Source organism: Artemia franciscana, chromosome 21 (genome assembly GCF_032884065.1).
Source record: "Artemia franciscana chromosome 21, ASM3288406v1, whole genome shotgun sequence".
In the NCBI taxonomy this organism is placed as follows: domain Eukaryota; kingdom Metazoa; phylum Arthropoda; class Branchiopoda; order Anostraca; family Artemiidae; genus Artemia; species Artemia franciscana.
In genome coordinates, this window is record NC_088883.1 from 19,720,587 (window position 1) to 19,742,327 (window position 21,741).

The 21,741-nt window shown below is 37.2% G+C and overlaps 1 protein-coding gene across 2 annotated transcripts in view; it reads right to left on the reverse strand.

Moving 5' to 3' along the window:
- LOC136041039 (uncharacterized) overlaps positions 1 to 21,741 on the reverse strand; it is a 44,025-nt gene that overhangs the window by 12,672 nt on the left and 9,612 nt on the right. For both annotated transcript variants that reach the window (XM_065725571.1, XM_065725570.1), the window contains exon 2: positions 3,966 to 5,608. In XM_065725571.1, the coding sequence (XP_065581643.1) occupies positions 3,966 to 5,585 (1,620 nt within the window). In that variant the 5' untranslated portion in view covers positions 5,586 to 5,608. The remainder of the gene's footprint in view (positions 1 to 3,965; positions 5,609 to 21,741) is intronic.

Genomic DNA, 21,741 nt, shown 5'->3' on the forward strand with positions numbered 1-21,741 from the left:
TTTTGCATTACTAAATAAAAAAAGTGCTACTTTATATCTGCTGTTTCGAAGGTTTTAGACCCCCCTCGAAAAAAATTCCTGCGTACGTGCCTGAAATTACGTCTCGTATTTTATTTCCGCTGGTTATTTTATCACCCGAAAACGATTTGTTTTTGTTTTGTTTTTTTATTAGTGTGCAACAGAGAACACATCCTGACTAATTTCTAATCTTACTTCGTCTTTTTTTATTTTAAAGCTTATTTTCTTACATTTTCTTCCGCATTTGCTTCTTGTCTATTCTATCTAGATACTTGATACTTTTTGCTATACTATCCTGGAACAATGGAAATGTTGGGCCATTTTAACGCCTTTCTCTTGCAAGAACAATATTTTTCCCCTGCAATATGAACTATGTGTGAAGGAATCGGTGTAGTCCCTCTGTTGGCCTCTGATGTTATCTTAAATGGGCTCTTGCAGATTTATTTCTGATGTGTGCTACCACCCGTCATAATCTTTTTTAGCTTACTTGATGAGACAGTCCTATTAATACTTACTTACCAAATGACAAAAACAGGGCACAGCTGTTCTTGACCTTTGCCAAATAATGACCTAATTACCAGAATTTTCTTGACTACTTGCCGTTGATCTAAACTGCAACATTGACATAGGGTCTAGTCGGTCTGATATCCCACTAAATCTTCTACTAGCTACACATAACTTTACCAATAAGAACTGTCACTCTTTCCATATCCATAATACTGGTGCTAATTCTGATTTGGACCATTGTATATGTTTGCCTCTCTTCATTCCTCTAGTTTTCATACTGATTATCACAGCTTAGATACGAATACAGTTATGAAAACTCCTATGTTGCCCATGAGAAACTTTTGGGACAGAGCTCTAAACTTGGCGCCTCCTACAAGCCCGCACTCTGACGCATAGATCGTACTACAACACCAAAGGCGCGAACACAATTATTGGTATCTAAGCTGTGAATTGCTCCGACTTTCAGATTCGTGTCTGTAGCCACTAGCATCGCTACCGCGCACTGTGTCCCAAAAATAAATCGAGTTTTCATAACTGTATTGGTATCTAAGCTGTGCTGATCATGAAGAGAGAGACTATGATCATCTCCCTCTTGTTTCAAATCTGCCTATTAGGTGTAGAAAAGCGCTTCTTCCAAGCCCAGGAAATGGATTTTCATCGTCAATAGAGTAGCCCAAATTGGTTCAATTTATTGCGCGCACTCAGTAGTGCCGATTTGTGTGCGATTGAACAGCACAAAGACCTTTAAGAAGTGTGATCATGAGCTTATGACCGAGAATGACCAAGCAAAGTTTTGATTAAAAATGTAGATTGTTTGTTGAAGACTTCTTAGTGGGCAGATTTTCAGTGTTACGTAGGAATAAATCGACCTAGACGCCATCTTTACAAAAATAGTATTTGAGCGCTTGAAATCCGTTAGATGGCAAATAGTGAAAGTATTCTTAACGCGTCAAAATTTTAAGATTTTTTCCAAGTGATATCATTCCAATATTGTCGTGGACTAAACACCATGAAGACATTTTTCTGGTACTAATTGTTCTATACACATTCTTTAAATACGAAGGTTCGTTTTAAGAATGTGAGCCTAAGACGTATTATTCCTGTTGATAAACTTAATATTGTGATGTCGCTTTGTCGTTAAAGCCGAAGCCTTGCGACGTTGATATTTATATGGCACGCGTTAAATCCAATTTCAGCTGAACTCCTGTCGCTTTTTCGACTACAATTTAAGATTTCTTTCTCGACCCGTGATTCATTTTTATACAGAATTATTATTTCTGTGTTAAAAATTCGAATTCATGTTGTTCATGAAGCCCTATTACCGGAAGCCGGCGTTTCCCCGGACAAACCCCCCTGACTCTTAAAAGGGTACTTGAACTTTTAATTTACAATCACACGAGCCCTGTCCGAAGTTTCCACAACCACCGATTCCTTATAACGTGCCCATGAGAAAAATAAATGAACAAATAATAATACATTGAAACTTTATCGTCTGTTTTCTATAGACTACACAATAGCATTGCCTCTGACTTAAAAAGGTGATTAGAACTTCGATTTCCCTTCTAATTAACATCCAAAATTGCCCAGAGCAAAATATGGTGGGATAGTTTTCCGCGAAAGGGGGGATATATTCAGAGGGGGGGGTCTAGCGCCTTAATGTCGTCGGTACTCCAAATAAATTATTTGAGTATTTGTTGCTTCCCCGTATAGAGGATAATGCTAATTATAAAGCAAGGCATTTTGGATTTAGGTCCAGTTCAAGTTTTCAACACGCTTAGTATGGTTTGGTACGGCGTATCATGGCAGTTTATTGGAACAATTGGTCTTCAGGTTAGCACCACTACTCTATTTTGCCCCCTTACATAGTACCATTCTACCATAAGATATATAAAGTATTTTTCAGAGTTCCTCATCCTGAAGCTTGGTATGTTCTTGGTCAACTTGGCGTGAATGTGTCTCTAAGCCTTGCTCTAAAGCTTTGGTATTAAAACGTATTGCCAGAAGTCAGGAAGGGGTGGATTTTTCAGACATATATCAGCTAAAAGTGGAGTTTAATAGACTGGATTGGTCTCTCACCCAGTGATGATTCCGGCCTCTTTTGCATCCGGTACAAAATCTTGATTAGCACTGGCCCCAGTGTCCCAAAATTCTACGGATCAGATTATAACAAACTTTCATTTATAACAAAATTTTCATTGTATTTATTTAAACCTAACTTTTCTTACCATATATGGCAAAAATCCCAATTTGCTATCGGATTCAATTTGCTTATAACTACTGCCTACTGAGGAATCTACTTTATTTTGATTAAAAAAAGAAAAAAAAATATTATAAATGTTATACTATTTATTTGAAATTTCACATCCCTAAAATTTTTACTTTTGTCGACACTTTTTGCACGTTATTTTCAGGTTTATTTGCTTTTTGGTGTAATCCGCTTCTCTTTTGTAAATGGGTAAGAAGTACATTATCACTGTTTTTACTATTATTGCTGAAAGCGATCTGACCGAGCGAGGCAAATTTTAGGTATGCACTCAAATTTGTACAAAAATAATTTGAACACCTTAAAAACAGAGCTGGGGTATTCAAATCTCAAAAATATATCACTGAACAAAAAGCTAAAAGAGAGGTTCGGTTAGGAATCAGGTCACAGAAGAGTCGAAGGTCCGATCTAAGCGAGTTCTTAGACTCTCAACTCTGAAAAACAAGTACCAATCTAATTCCTTTACTCTAAAGAAAAAACACAACTTTAATCATCTATGGCCTTACTTTAAGCTATGTTAACACTTTAAAAGCATAAAAAAATGAAAAACGCTGAACAGGATTTCAGCTTGGGGGAGTTACTCCCCATATGGTACACCAATAACTGTGGGGATTTTTTTTAGTTGGAATTTAGGGAAAAACAATCAAAACAGCGATGGATATGAACTTAATTGTATACTAGAAAAAAGTTATCGAATGTTTCAGGACAGGGGGAGAGGCCAAAAGGCTACCCCCATAGCAATTGTATTTCTATCTGAAGTAAGCATGTTTTTTGGTCTAGGGAATTCAAGCAACGGTATTTCTGACCCAAGTTAGCGGTTTATCCGAAATTCACTTTCAAAGAAAATCAAGTCCTCCTATGGGATCTGACTATAGGTGCCCACAAGTTTGAATAACACCCTAATAAATAAAAACTAATATATAAATAAAACCAAATAATATACATAAACTAAATAAATATATAAACTAAATAAATAAATAAAAACCTAATAATAAATAAATAATGATAAAAACACCCTGAATAACACCCTGTTAGTTTAACAAAGTGCACAATTTGCATTTTCGTCATTTTTGGTGACAACGTCATCATTTCATCATCATATAATAGACGCTCACTGATCAGAATATTTCCTAGGTTCATGATCAAAACAGAAACAAAAAAAAAACAAATAAAATACCTTCTTAGCTTCTGGACCCATTACTTTGTTTGGAAACGGAGTGACTGACGCCAATTTATGACGATATAAGGACGAATTTGCTGTACAACTCCTTTTGAGAAGGTATTCAGCATACATATCTTGGTTATTTGAGCCTGCCTGATTATCTTCAGTTGTGGTTGAAGCATGTTGAAACGAATGAGTAAAAGAATGGCTGTGTTGCTCTAGATCAAAATGGCCACTGAACGCTGAACTAGCTCCAGGATGACGTAATCTGTCAATGAATTTGCTGGAAGAAGATTGATTTTGCTGATATTTTGAAATGTGTGGTTGGCTACTACTGAAAGGGGAATTTGCTGGCGACCTGACAGAAGCCAGGTTCCGCCCTATCAATGTAGCGTATGGTGGATGTGGAGCTAATTCTTTTTGCAAAAAAGTTGACGCAGGCGTAGGGGAAGACGTTCTAGAACTAGTTTCTGGGTTTGCATATTCAGTGAAGTAATTTCCGCTCGGTCCTGCCTCACTTGCGGTGTCCGTACAGGGTTTTTCCGCAAGACTAGATTCACCTTTATAAGGCATTTCAAGATATATTTGACTAGAAGGGTTGCTTTGAGCTTGGTTTGATAATAGTCTCTCATTTACGGTGTTATTAAACGATGAGCTCTGATTATAGCCACAGAAAAATGGAAAGTCACTGGCGGCAGCAGCAGGTTTTCCATGCTCAAAACGACTGCTCGACTGATAGTTATAAAATGGCCTTCTATAATAGGGCTGCTTTGGCATAGCAGTCAAAGTATATCCCTGATAAGATTCAACATTACTGAATGAATCATTTATCCTGCTCAATCCTAATCTATTTTGACAAGGAAAATCATGATAAGACGGAACTTGAAGGTTTGTAGCAGCGTCTTCCGATTTCCGAGTCCGTATATGATGAGTATGAGCCAAAATATTTCCAACTTTTTCGGACCAAGTATGATTATTATTCAGAATTGATGTACCAGGATGATCACCCTCATCTTTGGTCGGATTTAAATCACGAAAATAGTTTTTCCAATATGAATATGGATCATAGAAAGTAAGCGGAAAAGGAAGAAAGCTGGGTTGCGAATCTGGTCTACTGGCACCTTCAGAGCTTCTACCTAAGATAGGTTCTTCTTTGGTATAGTCCGAGACTGCAGCATTCATTAGTGTATGGAAATCACTCCAATTTTTGGAATTAAAATCGAGGTTTGAGCCTGGAACGTCTTGAATCTGCTGAGGCTGCTCTTCAAGTATGAGCTCTCTCTGATCAACGTTCAAATCACCATTTGCAGCTGAGTTTTTTTCAACTAAGCAGAGTGAGCAATTTGAATTGCAGACACCGTTGGAATTATTCAGAACTAAATTGTCAACGTTCCCAAATCCTGTCTGAGGCTCAGAAACATTTTCATGAATATTTGAGCTAGAATTATACCTCGAAAGAGGAAAATATTCCAAAGTATTATCGTCAACTGGAGTGCAATTCGCTCTATTCCTTTCAATATCTGAGGAACTAGTGACATTAATGACTTCGTCTGTACTATCGAACGTATTGTCTTCAGCTTGTATATGTATCACACCTACATCATCATTTGCAGCATCTTGTCCTATGGTCTCCATCTTTAACTTTGATTTGGAGCTTCCTATAATTAAGAACATTAATTTATTTATTTATTTAATATTAATTAAAAAAATTAACATACACATTCCTCCAAATGTCACAGTATGCTATAGACGGGGGATAATCAAACAAATCTACAAAAATATAATAACCATTAATATTAACGTCAGAAGAGGTTTAAAAAAAAAACTTAAATACAACATCATGCACCCTGCTACCACTAACTTAGCACTGAACTCTTTCCTTAACACAAATAAATCAAAATAAAGATCTTAAAAGGAATAAAACTCTCAAAGTCTCTAGGGACAGAGTGGGGAATTGAAATCTATGGTATTTTTTATGTTTTTTGTTTTTTTTCTCTGTTGTTGTTTCGTTTTATTTTTTTCGTTGTTTTAATCAAAAAAAAATTTCTCTCTCTCTCTCTATAAAAAAAAAAAAAAAAAAAAAAACAGATATCTGGCATGACGTGGCAAGTTTTCAATACATTGATAAACCCTTTTTAATTCCCTTTCTTTTTTTTTCGCTGTCTTTTTTTGATGCAACGCCAAATTTGTCTATCAATTTTAAGCATGGGTCAGGATTTCCCGAAATTTTAACACTTTTTAACTAAATTGTTACTTAAAAGTGTTTAGTTAAATATTTTATAAGAACTCTTTGTTTCTGAAACTTTTCCCTCACCCCAATGTTAAGTCTCCCTCCACTTTCCATTGCTTACTACTAGGAATTAGGAGAGAAACGTCATATGACCGAGAGCTCCGCAGCTGGCAATGCTGATCTGATGTCAATAAAATGAAGTGCCACACGACACATCATGTGGCACGACACAAGTTGCGCCACTCGACACATCCGGATTCTATGTATTGCCCCGCTAAGTGTTTACTAGCGGGTGAAAATGTGTTAATATGATAATTGCAGCATTTTTTTTTCAGAGAAAACAATGGTGTCTAAAGGTTACATTCATTCGTCAGATTTATTTTGCTATGTTTGCGGTTATCTAAAAAAAAAAGCCAATAGGAAAACATTTATACCATTTGTGAGGAGATCACAAGGTCTATACTTTAATTCAAAGGCTGGCAGTGGTAAGTCGTGGGCATCACAGTTCATTTGTGCACACATATGTACGCAACTTACGGGGTTGGATAAAAAAAGCGAACAAGAAGAACCATCTGGCATCCTGAGGGCATATGGTATAGCGTCAGTAAAACAACCACAGCGCGGATCGTTGTTTCTGTTTTATAAATGCCACTGAATTTTCATACAAAACTCGTGCATCTGTGAAGTATCTTGTTATTCCCTGACTTCCACAGCCAATTCGATATGATCCCATCAACTGTCCAACACCAAAGTCACTAACACAGTACTGAAGCGCTGAAGGAACGCAAGAAGATATCCATCTTCTGGCAACAACTCAGACTCTGACTAACCTCCTGGTGAAGATATTTCAAAAATGTCTGAAAGAATTTCATTAGCTATCACCAGGTAAAAGAATCTTACAATTTCGACAAAGACACAAAGAAGTCGTTTAGTTATTTGCAATGAGCGACATTGTGAACTACTGCATGGCAAGTCAAGGCTTTATGTCAGACCTTGGTGTAGAATATAACGGTGAAGCATGGCAATTCTTGGAAGATTCCTCCAAGGCAAGTTCAGAGGCTTTGTTATTGCAATATGGGAACATGTATACATCAGTACCGGTTGAGAATTCAGTTCATCTAAGAGACGTACGAAAGTATCTCACTACTTGTTGAAGAGATTACTATCGCCATTCCCACTGGAATATTTTTGGTGATCTAAAAGTAATCACTATTCTGTTGGAATGCAACCAGGGTACACCAAGTATTGCTGCTTTGTCGGCGAGTGCTACAACAGAGATGGAAAACACCATTATATAAAGAAGGATTGGCCATTCAGAGATGAAATTCAGTCAAGTAGTAAAAGTTATTATATCTCCACTCTGCATAAAACTGTGAATCATGAAAAATTCATGAACGCACTAAACGAATAGCTCAGATGCAATTTTGCACCCATCCAACAAGTTTACAAAGTTGAGCTGAGGAAAAATGAAAGAAGGTGTGTTCATATGTCCAGAAATAGGGAAGATCATTAGAGAAAGTCAGTTTAAAGACTTTCTTAGCAGCACTAGAAAAGCTGCATGGTTGGCATTCATCTCCATTGCAGCCAATTTCCATGGTAATAATAAATTTCCTGCCTATGTAAAAACTGTGCGGAAATGCGTTAGTACTTTGGGCTTGATGGGTTGCAACATGTCCCTCAAGATTTCTCTCCCTGACCTCTTTCCCGAGAACCTACGTGTCAGTGATGAATATCGCGAACGTTTTCATCAGGGCATCTCGGAGGAGCCATGCTCTCAGGGTCGATAGAGTGCAGCAATGTCGGTTGACTATTGTCGGATGCTTCAGCGCAACATGCCGAATGCTCAGCACAAACACAAGTTTATAGTCAACAACTTCAAATCAAACTAATTTTGGATTACAGAGCTTCATTTTATATATGATCATCATTACGAATACATTCATTTTATATCATTATATATTCATTTTATATTAATTATAAATCATCATTTTATATATTCATTTTAAATTACGGAACTTCATTATATATCTATATATATAAAAATAAGTTGTCTGTGGATGTGTCTGTCAGGTGACGTCATGTTTGTGTGTTGACTGACGTCATGAAGTTAGTTGTCGTCATTTTTGTTATGACGGTGACGTCATTAAAGACATTTAAGACATCCGTTCACGTAGAAATCTATCAATGTTTAACTTTAAAATGGCTGATGAACTTACAATGGCAACAGCCGAGGAAGATGCTCAAAGAGTCTATGCCAAAAAACTTGCTGCTGATAGAGAAAGTCAGAAAAGAAAGCGTGCCGAGGAATCAAAAGAACAGCAAGGAAACAGGCTTGAGGCTGATAGAGAAAGAAAGAACAGAAAGCGTGCCATTCTCAGGCGAGAATCATAGAATAGCCGCAACATTGCTGCCTGGTGGAAGAACTGCTCATTCCGCTTTGAAATTGCCTCTGAATTTGCATTCTACAGAAACTCCCACGTGCAATATTTCCAAATCATCTGCGATGGGTAAAGTATTGCAGCAATGCAAACTTATTATTTGGGATGAGTGCACAATGGCACACAAAAAATCGCTCGAGGCTCTGGATCAATGCTTGAAAGATTTGCGAGGGAAGTCGAAACCCTTTGGCAGCACATTAATATTGCTTGCGGGAGATTTCAGGTAAACATTACCTATAATACCTAGATCAACTCCTGCAGACGAAATGAATGCTTGCCTGAAAAATTCTAATTTATGGGCACACGTAAAAACATTAAAATTAACTACAAATATGCGTGTCCGATTGCAAAAAGATGATTCTGGTCAAACATTTTCAGATCAATTGCTGGCAATTGGAAATGGAAAGCTCCCAGTAGACTCAATTTCAGGACGTATACAACTACCTGCTGATTTCTGTAATTTAGTGACGTCCAAAAATGAATTGATTGAAAAAGTATTTCCGAATATTCTAAAAAATTATAAAAATAATAAATGGCTAAGTGAAAGAGCGATTCTCACACCCAAAAATATAGACGTCCGCGAAATCAACAATATTGTTTTGACCAAGATTCGAGACCAGACAGTCCTTTACAAGTCAGTCGACACAGTTTTGGAACCAAATGAAGCGGTTAATTATCCATCTGAATTTTTAAATTCCGTGGATCTTTCAGGGTTTCCACCACACGTGCTACAACTAAAAATAGGCGTACCAATAATACTTTTAAGAAATATCAACCCACCAAAGCTTTGCAATGGCACGCGACTTGCCGTGAAAAAAAACAAAAGAAAACCTAATAGAGGCCACAATCTTGACAGGGCCTTTTGAGGGTGAGGCTGTTCTTATTCCTATATATATATATTATATATATGTAAATGCTATTTTATATATAAATTTTACCTTAAACAAGATTATGCAATGTACGTACTCTATTCGGCAATATATGCTGTACTGTAACTTGTCTGCGAGTTTGCCTTGTTACAATGTTGCATATACAAATGGTTAAAATTACACAGGTAAAAACGGTGTGATAGAAATCAACGTTTTCCATATTTTAATCAACTTTAACTTTTTCTTTATTCATCTTAAAAAATACAAAAACAATATTATGTCCCAACAGAGAGCAGAGCTCGTAAGGCTGGGACAGTGCGTCACAGACAGTGCGTAATTAGCATGTCTCAATCGTGTTAACACCACAGCTCAGATATCAATATACAGTTATGAAAACTCGATTTATTTTTGGGACACTGTGCGCGGTAGTGATACTAGCGGCTGGAGACAGGAAACTGGTACTGGTATCTAATTGGTAACAGGAAACTGGTATTGGTATCTAAGCTGCGTATGCAACAAAACAAAATTGTGTTCCCGCCTATGGTGTTGTAGTACGATCTACGCGTCGGAGCACGGGCTTGGAGGAGGCACCAAGTTCAGAGCTCTGTGCCAAAGGCTTCTCATAGCCAAGATAGGAGTTTTCATAACTGTATTGGTATCTAAGCTGTGATTAACACAAGAGTTGGATACCAAGTTATCCATCGAAATTTTTTTTTGTTTAACTGAGATTCTAGGGGAAGGAGACCCAGTAAACTGCAGTGGTTGCCGAGGCAGTATCCGAGCAGGGGGGACTTTGAGGATTTGAGCCCACCACCCGAAATTTTTGTCCGACAAGTAAAAAAGTAACAACAAAGGAAGTAAACAAATTGTTATGTGTTTTGTCATGCGGCCCTGGTGATTGTTATCCATAAATTGCACAACCAAAGTAACAAAAATGATCGATAAACAGGGAAACACGATCACATTATCGAATCCGTGAGCAAAAAACAAAGATTATGAGTCACACTTTCTACTCATACTGTGGTCACAAAAATCATTGCTATCATGAACAAATCTGTAAACTTCACTCAACTGCTATTTTATGCTCAGTTCTGGCGATTTTCCAAGTTGTACGATGAAGGTGGGTATTCTGACGCTTGGAAAAAAAAACGTTGTCAGGGCCTAGTAATCCAGGTTTCGAGCTTTTATGGGACTGATACTTTGGCTTTATTTGGTTAGACAGTTACACTTTTATAAGGATAATAAATGGCAAACGTAATGGCAATAAATTACATAACTACAGTCAGGTGCTATTTTAAGCTCAAAGTGATAAGTGATAGGATTGAGTAAATTATTAAAATATATAATATATTTACTGCTGGCTAAGAATAGGCAGAAACGATCAGGTTACCAATTAAAGGGACATGAACAAAAATAGGTTAACTGAAAAACTCTCAATTGGATGGTGGATTACACGGATCAAAATTGCACCCATACTCAGATACTATATAAAAGGCACAGATAGCTAAAAATTTGCGAGGGGCGGTGGCCATCAGACGATTTTTTCCAGATGGAGGGAAAGGGAATGGTTGTAAAAGCAAAAAAGTACAATTTACCGTCTAAGTTTTTCAATTTAGATAGGAAGCGCTTGCACTGGAAGTAATGCAAAAATAGTACTATTGTAGTAACTCGCAATGCTCAGAGTAGCTGTGAATAGTATAGTTAAGAAATAAAAAGAAATTGTATACGATAGTGTAATAAGGAGTGACATTTAGAGCGGGCGTTAAGTCGGCCACCCCCCTGCCTTACACACAGTCTATACCAAGAGCAGCTTTGCGAATATGGCAACCCATGATATTCTTTTGGGAAGTGAGCGAATTGTCGATAACTCGGAATAAACATTTGAATAAGACAATTCCAACGGGGCCCTGGCGAGCAATTCCGCCGGGACCCTACCAACCAATTTTTAAAAGGGGCCCTAGCAACCAATTCTAAGACGGGGCCCTAGGAGTCATTTCCACAGGGGCCCTAGAATCCAATTCTGCCGGGGCCCTTGCATCCAATTTTACTGAGCCTCTAGAAACCAACTCTAATGGGGGGCCGCTAGTCAAGTCGAGAATCCCCAGTTGCAACTGCGGACGGCACACACGTGGATGTTGCATTATCGAAGTAAAAAACGTCACAAAGAAAAAACAGAGTTTCGAAGTAAAAAAAAACCCTCACAAAGAAAACAAAAGCCAAAGAATAACTACATTTCGAAGTTAAAAAACGTCACAGAGAATGTCTCGAAGAAAAAAAACGCCCAAAAGAAAAAAAAAATCACGAAGAAAAAAACGTCACAAAGAGTAAACAACGCCTCGAAGTTTAAACAAAACGTTTCGAAATTAAAACAAGAGCCAAGAGCACATGGCACTTGTGACGAGGGTTGGAACCAAAAATTAAACTCGGTACTAGAGCTATCGATGGTGTCTATGCTGGTACGTATGTGTTTGAATCGCAAAACATAAGTGGAGGGATACCTATGACACCGCAAAAGTTGTCCGTCTGAAAGCACTATAACTCTAGGTGGGGGAGGGGGTTTAAATTAAGGGACAAATAAAACATTTTCAAAGAGCTAGTGTGATAGTCGTCCGATCCGGAAGACATGAGACATGAGAAATCTTTCTGTATATCAAGTTTCATTAAGATCCAATGACCCATTCATAAGATAAATGTTTCTCAATTTTCACCATTTCCTCTCCCTCCAGTCCTCCAGATGTTCCAATCTGGGAAACGACAGTTCTCAAGTCAATTTGTGCAGGTCCCTGACACACCTGGCAATTTTCATCGTCCTAGCACTCTAGTAACTCGCCAAAACACTAGAAATCCCCCCAATTCCCCCAAAGAGATCGGATCCGGTCAGATTATGTCCATCACGTATCTAGAACTTGTACTAATTTTTCCCATCAAGTTTCATCCCGATCTCTCCACTCTAAGCGTTTTCCAAGATTCCCGGTTACCAACATTTCTGTTTCCCCCTCCACCCCCCGATGTCCACGGATCCGATCCAAATTAAAAATGGAGCATCTGAGACAAGAGATCTTTCTATATATCAAGTTTCATTAAGATCCAATATCCCATTGGTAATATAGACATCCCTTAACGTTCACGATTTCCCCTCGCTCCAGCCCCCCAGATGGTCGAATCGGGGAAAAGACTGTTATCAAGTCAATTTGTGTAGGTCTCTGACACGCCTACAATTTTCATCGTCATAGCACGTCCAGAAGCACTGAACTCGCCAAGGCACTGGAAATCCCTCACCCCAACTCCCCCAGAGAGAGCGGATCCGGTCCGGTTATGTCAATCACGTATCTAAGACTTGTGTTTATGCTTCCCACAAAGTTTCCTCCCGATCTAAGATTTCCAACTCCCCCCAATGTTACTGGATCCGGTCGGGATCTAAAATAAAAGCTCTGAGGCACAAGGTCCTTCTAGATATCAAATTTTATTATGACCTGATCACCCGTTCGTAAGTTAAAATACTTCGTTTTTTCTAATTTTCCCAATCAACCGTCCCTGCAATCCTCTCCAGATGGTCGAACGAGGTAAGCGACCATTTCCAATTTAATCTAGTCTGGTCCCTTAGATTTAATCTCTCTACTCTAAGCGTTCTCTAGTATTTCCGTTTTTCCCCAACTCCCCCCCCCCAATGTCACCGAATCGGGTCGAGATATAACATAAGAACTGCGAGACACGAGGTCCTTCTAAACATCAAATTTCATTAAGATCCGAAGACCCGTTCGTAAGTTAAAAATATCAATTTTTTTCTAATTTCTCAGAATTAACCGTCCCTCCACCCCCCCCCCAGATGGTTGTATCGAGGAATTGACTATTTCTAATTTCATCTGGTACGGTCCCTGATACATCTCCCGAATTCCATCGTCCTAGCTTATCTGGAAGTGCCCAAACTAGCAAACCCAGGACCAACAGACTGACCGACCAACGGATGGACAGAAATTGCGATCGCTATAATGGCACTTGGCTAACAGTCAAGCGCCATAAAAGCGCTACGAAGAAAAAATGGGTCAAAGTTTGAAAAACATCTCGAAGTTAAAAAAAATTCACGAAAAAAAAAACATCTCAAAATTAAAAACTGACACTCAACCACATAAAAACGCGAAGACAGACACAGGGACAAGCAGACGCACACTCAGACATCATACATGCAGAGACAAAAAGAAACAAATAACACACAGAGTCAGACACACAGAAACACAGACAGACACATGAAAAAGTTTGAAAAGTTTTTTCAACTGAAAGTAAGGAGAAGCATTAAAACTTGAAACGAACAGAAATTATTACGCATATGAGTGGGCTTACCTCCTCCTAATACCCCGCTCTTTACGCTAGCTTTTAGTAATTTCAACTATTTATTCTACGGCTTGTGTGATTCAGGGGTCATTCTCAAGAAATTAGGACAAAATTTAAGCTTTAGTGTAAAGAGCGAGGTACTGACGAAGGGGTGAACCCCTCATATACGTAATAAAAGCATGAGAACACAGAAGTTCGTTACGTAAGCTAATTTATAAGTTACGTATATCTTTTACTAATAAAAACATTCGTAAAAAATTAAAAGTTCTAGTTGCTTTTTTAAGTAGCCTAAAATCGGAGGGCAACTAGGCCTCCTCCCCGGCTCCTTTTTTCTCAAAATCATTCGATCAAAACTATGAGAAAGCCATTTAACCAAAAAAATAAATATGCAAATTTCGTTTTAATTATTCATCTGCGGAGAGCCAAAATCAAAACATGCATTGATTCAAAACCGTTCAGAAATTAAACAAAAAAAAAAAACGTTTTTTTTAACGGAAAGCAAGGAGCGGCATTAAAACTTAAAACGGGCAGAAATTACTTCGTATATAAAGGGGCTGCTTCTTCACCAGTCAAACTTTAGCGTAAAGAGCGGGGCGTTGATAAGGAAGCAGCCCCTTTCATGTACGAAGTAATTTCTGTTCGTTTTAAGTTTTAATGCCGCTCCTTACTTTCCGTTAAAAGAAAAACTTGTTTTTTTATTTAATTACTTTTAAGACGAACCAAAATAAAGTTAGCATTCCTGAATCAGTGTCAGATGGCTAAGGCAGTTTTTTTCTAAACGCGTTTTCTAACTTCAGGTTACTATGGGCTGTTGTTCGCTCTTTACTAGGTTGCAGCTACCGCTACAACCATGACCCATGCTTCTCAGAACATAACCTTTTTTTGATGATGAGCCTTGTGCGCTCAGTACCAAAGAGACGGTGACATAAATCTCACCTTTATTTGTGTCATTTAATTTATAGTCGGTAGCCCCTCGGGACTCCATTGTGGGAGGGGCTCCACGGGTTTGGTAAGATGTTATTATTAAAACTCCCCCATAGATGCCCACTTACGACAGCAGGGACACCACAACATGCAATTATTTGCCATGTCTCGGAATGCGTCACCTTTATGTTCCAAGGATCATAGTCCCTTCTACTGTTAAGAAATTCGAAGAAGAGATTTTTGGATTAATTAAATGAAGGCCTATTCTGCGAATATGTTGACCATGCCTTTGCATCATATAGTGTTTCTGGTCTCGTTTTATAGATGGACAACCTTGTGTGAAGTTGTTAGATGTCTCCTTTTCATTAGTTTTTGTTGTAACAATTTATTACCTCGAGATTATAAGTCGAACCCCCTAACCTCCCTTGTCGTTTTTCTTAGAACCTTGATGGAACAAGCACTCAAGTTTTTCGACGACTTGACCGCCCTTAACTCCCCGAGAATTTACAGTCCTTCCTCGAAAAATCCATGCTTACACAGTAAAACAAATCATCTAGAGGATGCTTTAAGCCTTTAACAATGACCCATGCTTCCCAGAACATAACCTTTTTTATGATGAGCCTTGTACGCTCAGTACCAAAGGGATGGAGACATAAATCTCACTTTTAATCGTCATTCGGGAACCAAAAGGACTTATCTCCATAATTGTAAATTTTCAAAAGATCAGAAAAAAATTCTCAGAAAAGAACATTATTCCCCTTCTGATAACCGTAAAAAAAAGGATTGATATATATATATATATATATATATATATATATATATATATATATATATATATATATATATATATAAAAAGGTAAAAATCTAATAACTAAAAAAAAACTGAAAAAAAAAAAAGGCAAAAACTACAAAAAAAATAAAAACTAATAAAAAAACTAAAAAAGCTAAAAAACTAAAAAAACTAAAAAAAAACTAAAAAAAGGTAAAAAACTAAAAAAAACTAAAAACTAAAAAAGAAAAAAACTAAAAAAAAGGAAAAAACTGAAAAATAAAAGAGAAAAAGAAAACTAAAAAAATATGAATAAATATATATAAAAATAAGTTGTTTGTGGGTTATGTCTGTCTGTCTGTCTGTCGAGTGACGTCGTGTTTGTCCGCATATGACGTCTGAATTATTTCACACTAATACAAAAGAAGAAAAAAAACTAAAAAAGGTAAAAACTACAAAAAAAAACTAAAAAGAAAAAAAACTAAAAAAGCTAAAAAACTAAAAAAAACTAAAAAAAGGTAAAAAACTAAAAACTAAAAAAAACTGAAAAAACTAAAAAAAGGCAAAAACTAAAAAAAAAACTAAAAACTAATAAAAAAACTAAAAAAGCTAAAAAAACTAAAAAAAGGTAAAAAACAAAAAAAACTAAAAACTAAAAAAGAAAAAACTAAAAAAAAGGAAAAAACTGAAAAATAAGAGAAAAAGAAAACTAAAAAAATATTAATAAATATAAAAAATATAAATATAAATATAATATAAATTAGCAATCAACAAAGCACCGAGACACAAATGACGACCGGGACACAGGGAGTATAAATGACGACCAGGACATAAGTAAAAAAAAAAAACTAAAAAAACTAAAAAAATGGTAAAAACTACAAAAAAACTAAAAACTAATAAAAAAACTAAAAAATCTAAAAATCTAAATAAACTAAAAAAGAAAAAAAAGAAAAAAGGAAAAAAATAAAGGAGAAAAACAAAACTAAAAAACGAATGTATATACAGACCGGGACACCGGGATACAAATGACGACCGGGACACAGGGACACAACTACAATGGGGACGCCGGGGGGCACAGGGGGATATAAATGACGACCGGGACACCGGGACACAAGGAATATAAATGACGCCCGGGACACTCAAAGAGAAATCACAGACTGGAACACCGGGACACAGGGAATATAAATGACGACCGGGACACAGGGACATAACTACAAAGGGGACGCCGGGGTGCACAGGGGGATATATAAATGACGATGGCGACTCAGGGAATGGTCGATTAGCAATCACCATCAACAAAGCTCAAGGGCAATCATTAGAATCATGAGGTATAGATCTGAATACGGATTGTTTTCCCATGGACCATTATATGTTGCATGTTCAAGAGTCGGTAAACCTGAAAATCTATTTATATGCACAGACAATGGGACAGCAAAGAGTGTTGTATATTCGCAAGTTTTACGTAGTTAAAAACATATATATATATATATATATATATATATATATATATATATATATATATATATATATATATATATATATATATATATATATATATATATATATATATATATATATATATATATATATATATATATATATATATATATATATATATATATCACAGGTGGGACATAGGGACACAACTACAATGGCGCGTAACTAATATGGCGCGTAACGACTTACGCGCGCGGGGGGGCTTGGGGGGGGGGGCGCGAAGCGCCCCCACCACAGCTAGTATATATATATATATCGATTTCACATGTCGATTTTTTTACGGTTATTGGAGGGAAAATAAAAAAGTTGCGAGGTTTTTATTTGCTCTTCTGTTAATTTACAATTACGGATATACCTCCTTTTGATACCCGACTGACGATATGCATCTACAGCTATTTGAATGCCGGTTAATGATTACCATACAATCATATAAATGATCAATTCCAAAAGAGCATGATTATTCATGTCGGTTGCGATTACTCAAAAGCCCTTCGTTACACAACATCAAATTTTATTGGAGAGCGGAAAACTGTAAAACATGTTGGAAGGTTTCCTACCGTTGTTAGTAACCATTTCTTCCGATAACAAAAGGCTTGAAGGCTTAAAAAAAAAATAAAAAAAAAATCAGATTTTGATTCAACCCGTAAAGTAAAAACTAGAAACTTAGGCTACAAGTATCTTGACAGTTAAATATACAGGATAAAGATATCAGGCAAATCCAGGCACACAACCAGGGGGAAGGATTATGCCTTTGAGGAATCTTGAGACTATTACGATTTTTTTTTATTTCTCATATAACTCTTCTAGGTACTTGTCGGTTACTAAAAACACATTGAAGAATTACGCTTAGGTTACATCTCAGAAAACCGGTTTCATAGCTACAAAAAAGTGACGGATGATACAATCCATTGGACTAAGACAGAATGCATTTGATCTTGTATAAATTGGACCATATATTTGCAATTTAGGGGAGGTAGGTTACGTTATGTTGTGTTAGGTCAGGCTAGATTTTCATAATTTCGTTTCAAAAATATTATTTTATCATCAATTTTTGTTATATCACATTAGGATTAACCTAACTTGACTTTTTTGGTGTGTTTCCAATAACCGACAAACACAGCTTAGATACCAATACAGTTACGAAAACTCCTGTCTTGCCCATGAGAAGCTTTTGGTACAGAGCTCTGAACTTGGCGCCTCCTCCAAGCCCGCGCTCCGACGCGTAGATCGTACTACAGCACCATAGACGGGAACGCAATTTTGTTTTGTTGCATACACAGCTTAGATACCAATATCAGTTTCCTGTTACCAATTAGATACAATACTAGTTTCCTGTCTCCAGCCGCTAGCAACCCTACCGCGCACTGTGTCCCAAACTAAGTCGAGTTTTCATAACTGTATTGGTATCTAAGCTGTGCCGACAGGTACCCTCTTTTATTGAGACTGTTAAAATTGTGCCTCTTCTCACACCTGAAACCAAATCCCACTTACGTGCCTTGACCGACTGGCGGTGGTGTTGGATCCATTCGATTGCTCTAGAAATATCACAAGGACAACAGAAAGAAAGAAATAACACCGCTGAGTTATCACAGCAAAAGAATAATTGATGAATGTCTTATTGAGATATAAAACCGGATTAGCTTTAACACAAAGTATTTTACTCCAGGGAGAGAGAAACCCAAATATATCAAATGCTTCACACAGGCAGGCACATGAGAACTTGTGCCCTTCTCCTGGAATATCAAAATTCTTTTGGTTTCATATAATTCATTATATTGTCATTTAATCCACACACGGTATTCTTGACTTTATAGTGCACCACTCCCACACAGGAGTGAGATGTGTACGATTAATACGATTCTTGATTCATCGACTAAATTGTCTATTATTCGCACTTTCTTTAAGTTGTTACTTACTATAACACACAACCCAAACAACCTTACTATAACACACAACCCAAACAACCTTACTATAACACAGAACCCCGCAATGTGCCTTGACAGCAAGTCAAACGTACAGAATTTACGTTGGTAATCACCACAGCTTATTTAAAAATCGAGAAGTGTTTTCATTGATGAGTAAAATATTAGTGGGCACAACACTAGAAAATTTCTAGACATTGGTTAATGTTAATCAAATAAAGCAAAGTATAATGAAAATATAATACTTTATTACTAAATTGTAAAAACTACAACTTAGAAATAAGCGCCCAGAACGCATAAATGTCCTATAGAATCACTTAGAAATGAGCTCTGCCTTCTGTCTTTCCTGCCGCCCGCCACATTTGATGTTAGGACGTACCTCGGTACCGTTTGAACCCCTTATCCAGGCAAAATATAATTGCCTGTTCGTCAGTCCTTGGGCAAATCCCAAATCTGAATTTGAACATCCATGGTAAGACACTATTCTATCACTATACATTGCAAACGATACCGGTTATCGTCCTGTCTGATCTTCGCGGTCGAAATTCTCGATTGTGTATTATATAATGCATAAGTACGTAAAAATCCACGGATTTTACGTATTATACGAGAAACACTCAAGACATTATCCGGTTTTCATCCTGGGTAGTTTGCAATGTAGAATATAGTGCCTGACCATGCATAGCTATATTTTAATTAAATATCTAGTTGGTATTTTGGTTAGGTTTGGTTTGTTTAGGTTTCGTATTTAAATATGCTATGTTTCACCCCCCCCCCTGATGTGCAAATATATAGCCCAAATTTGCTTCTAAAATATTTTATTTTTTATCTTACTTAGGTATATTTCATTAGCATTAACCAAACTTCACTTCTCGAGTGTTTCTCGTATAATACTTAAGTACCAAATCCGCTAGCCCCACAGGCCCGCACACAGGGTGGGAGTGAATGGGTAGGTATTCAATCTTCATCAAGATTTGTAAAATAGTTCTTGCAAATCCCACCGTATAACTTGGGTATTCTGACATATTCCTAAGCTTGTCCCCGCTACTCTGAATAATTTGCCCCTACGAAAAGCATTTCTATGTATATCCCTAATTTATCCGACCGAGCGATTCGTGTGTAACCCAGCTTCTATCCCTTTCTTACTTCCACGATTACCTATACATTCCTTTCAAAATAAAAATAGCCTTTCAAGTTGGTTTAACGATCTTCGATGAAAGCATAAAAGTTGTCTTACTTTGAATTATTGTAGTCTAGATTTTCTTTTTTTCAGGGTCATTCAACTTTTAATTCAACTAAAAATTTTATAGTAGAAAGAATGGCGTAAAACCTTTCACCTAATTAAAATTCAGTTTCAAATCGGAGAGCAAATTCAACTTACAAACAAATTGGAACTGATCCCAGAGGACCTGTCAAAACTTGTTTTCACCCTCTTATCCAACCGTCTTTTTTCATACGAAAGGCAATGACTCATAAAGAAAAATATTAATCAGTTGATACACACGTATACACGGGGAGATGATGGGTGTCTTTAATCCCAAGGTTTTTACTAGTTTCATAATAATTTCCAATACGTTTCATTTAGGGAGTCCGTTTTTATGGCGCTTGGTATTACCCAAGTGACATATAGTAATCACAAATTCTGTCGGTCCCGGTTTTGCTACTTGAGGCACTTCCAGGTAAGCTAGGACGATGAAATTTGGCAGGCGTATCAAGGACCGGACCAGATTAAATTAGAAATAGTCGTTTTCCCAATTTGACCATCTGGGGGGGGGAGTGGGGGCCGGTTAATTCGCAAAAAATAGACAAAATGAAGTATTTTTTAACTTATGAGCGGGTGATTGGATCTTAATGAAATTTGATGTTTGGAAGGATATCGTGTCTTGAGCTCTTATTTTAAATCCCGACCGGATCTGGCAACATTGGGGGGGGGAGTTGGGAGGGGAACCTAAAATCTTGGAAAACACTTAGACTGGAGGGATCAGGATGAAACGTGGTGGGAAAAATAAGCAGAAGTCTTAGATACGTGATTGACACAATTGAAACGATCCACTCTATTTGGGAGAATTGGGGGGAGGCTTAATTCTGAAAAATTAGAAAAAATTACGTATTTTTTTAACTTACGAAGGAGTGATTGGATCTTCATTAAACTTCATATTTAGAAGAACCTCGTAAGTCAGACCCCTTATTTTAAATCTCAACCGGATCCAGCGTCATTGGGGGGGGGGGATCGGAAATCTTAGAAAATACTTAAAGCGGAGAGATCAGGATGAAACTGGATGGGAAGAATAAAAACAAGTCTAAGATACGTGACTGACATAACCGGACCGGATCCGCTCTCTTTGGCTGAGTTGGGGAGAGGGGGTGGTAATTCTGAAAAGTGAGGTATTTGTAACTTACGAACGGGTGATTAGATCTTAATTAAAATTTGATATTTAGAAGGATCTTATGCTTTAAAGCTCTTATTTTAAATTCCCGCCATATCCCCTGACATTGGGGGGAGTTTTGGAGGGGGAAACCAGAATTCTTGGAAATCGTGAAAATTAGGGTATTTTTATCTTACGAATAGGTGATCGGATCTTAATGAAACTTGATATATAGAAGGATCTTATGTCTCAGATGCTCCATTTTCAACTCGAATTGGATCCGAGGACAGGGGGTTGGAGGAGAGAAAGTAATCTTGGAAAACGCTTAGAGTGGAGAGATCGGGATCAAACTTGATGGGAAGAATAAGCATAAGCTCTAGATACATGATTGACATAATTGGATAGGATCCGTTCTCTTTGGAGGAGCTGGGAGGGGGTGTTAATTTG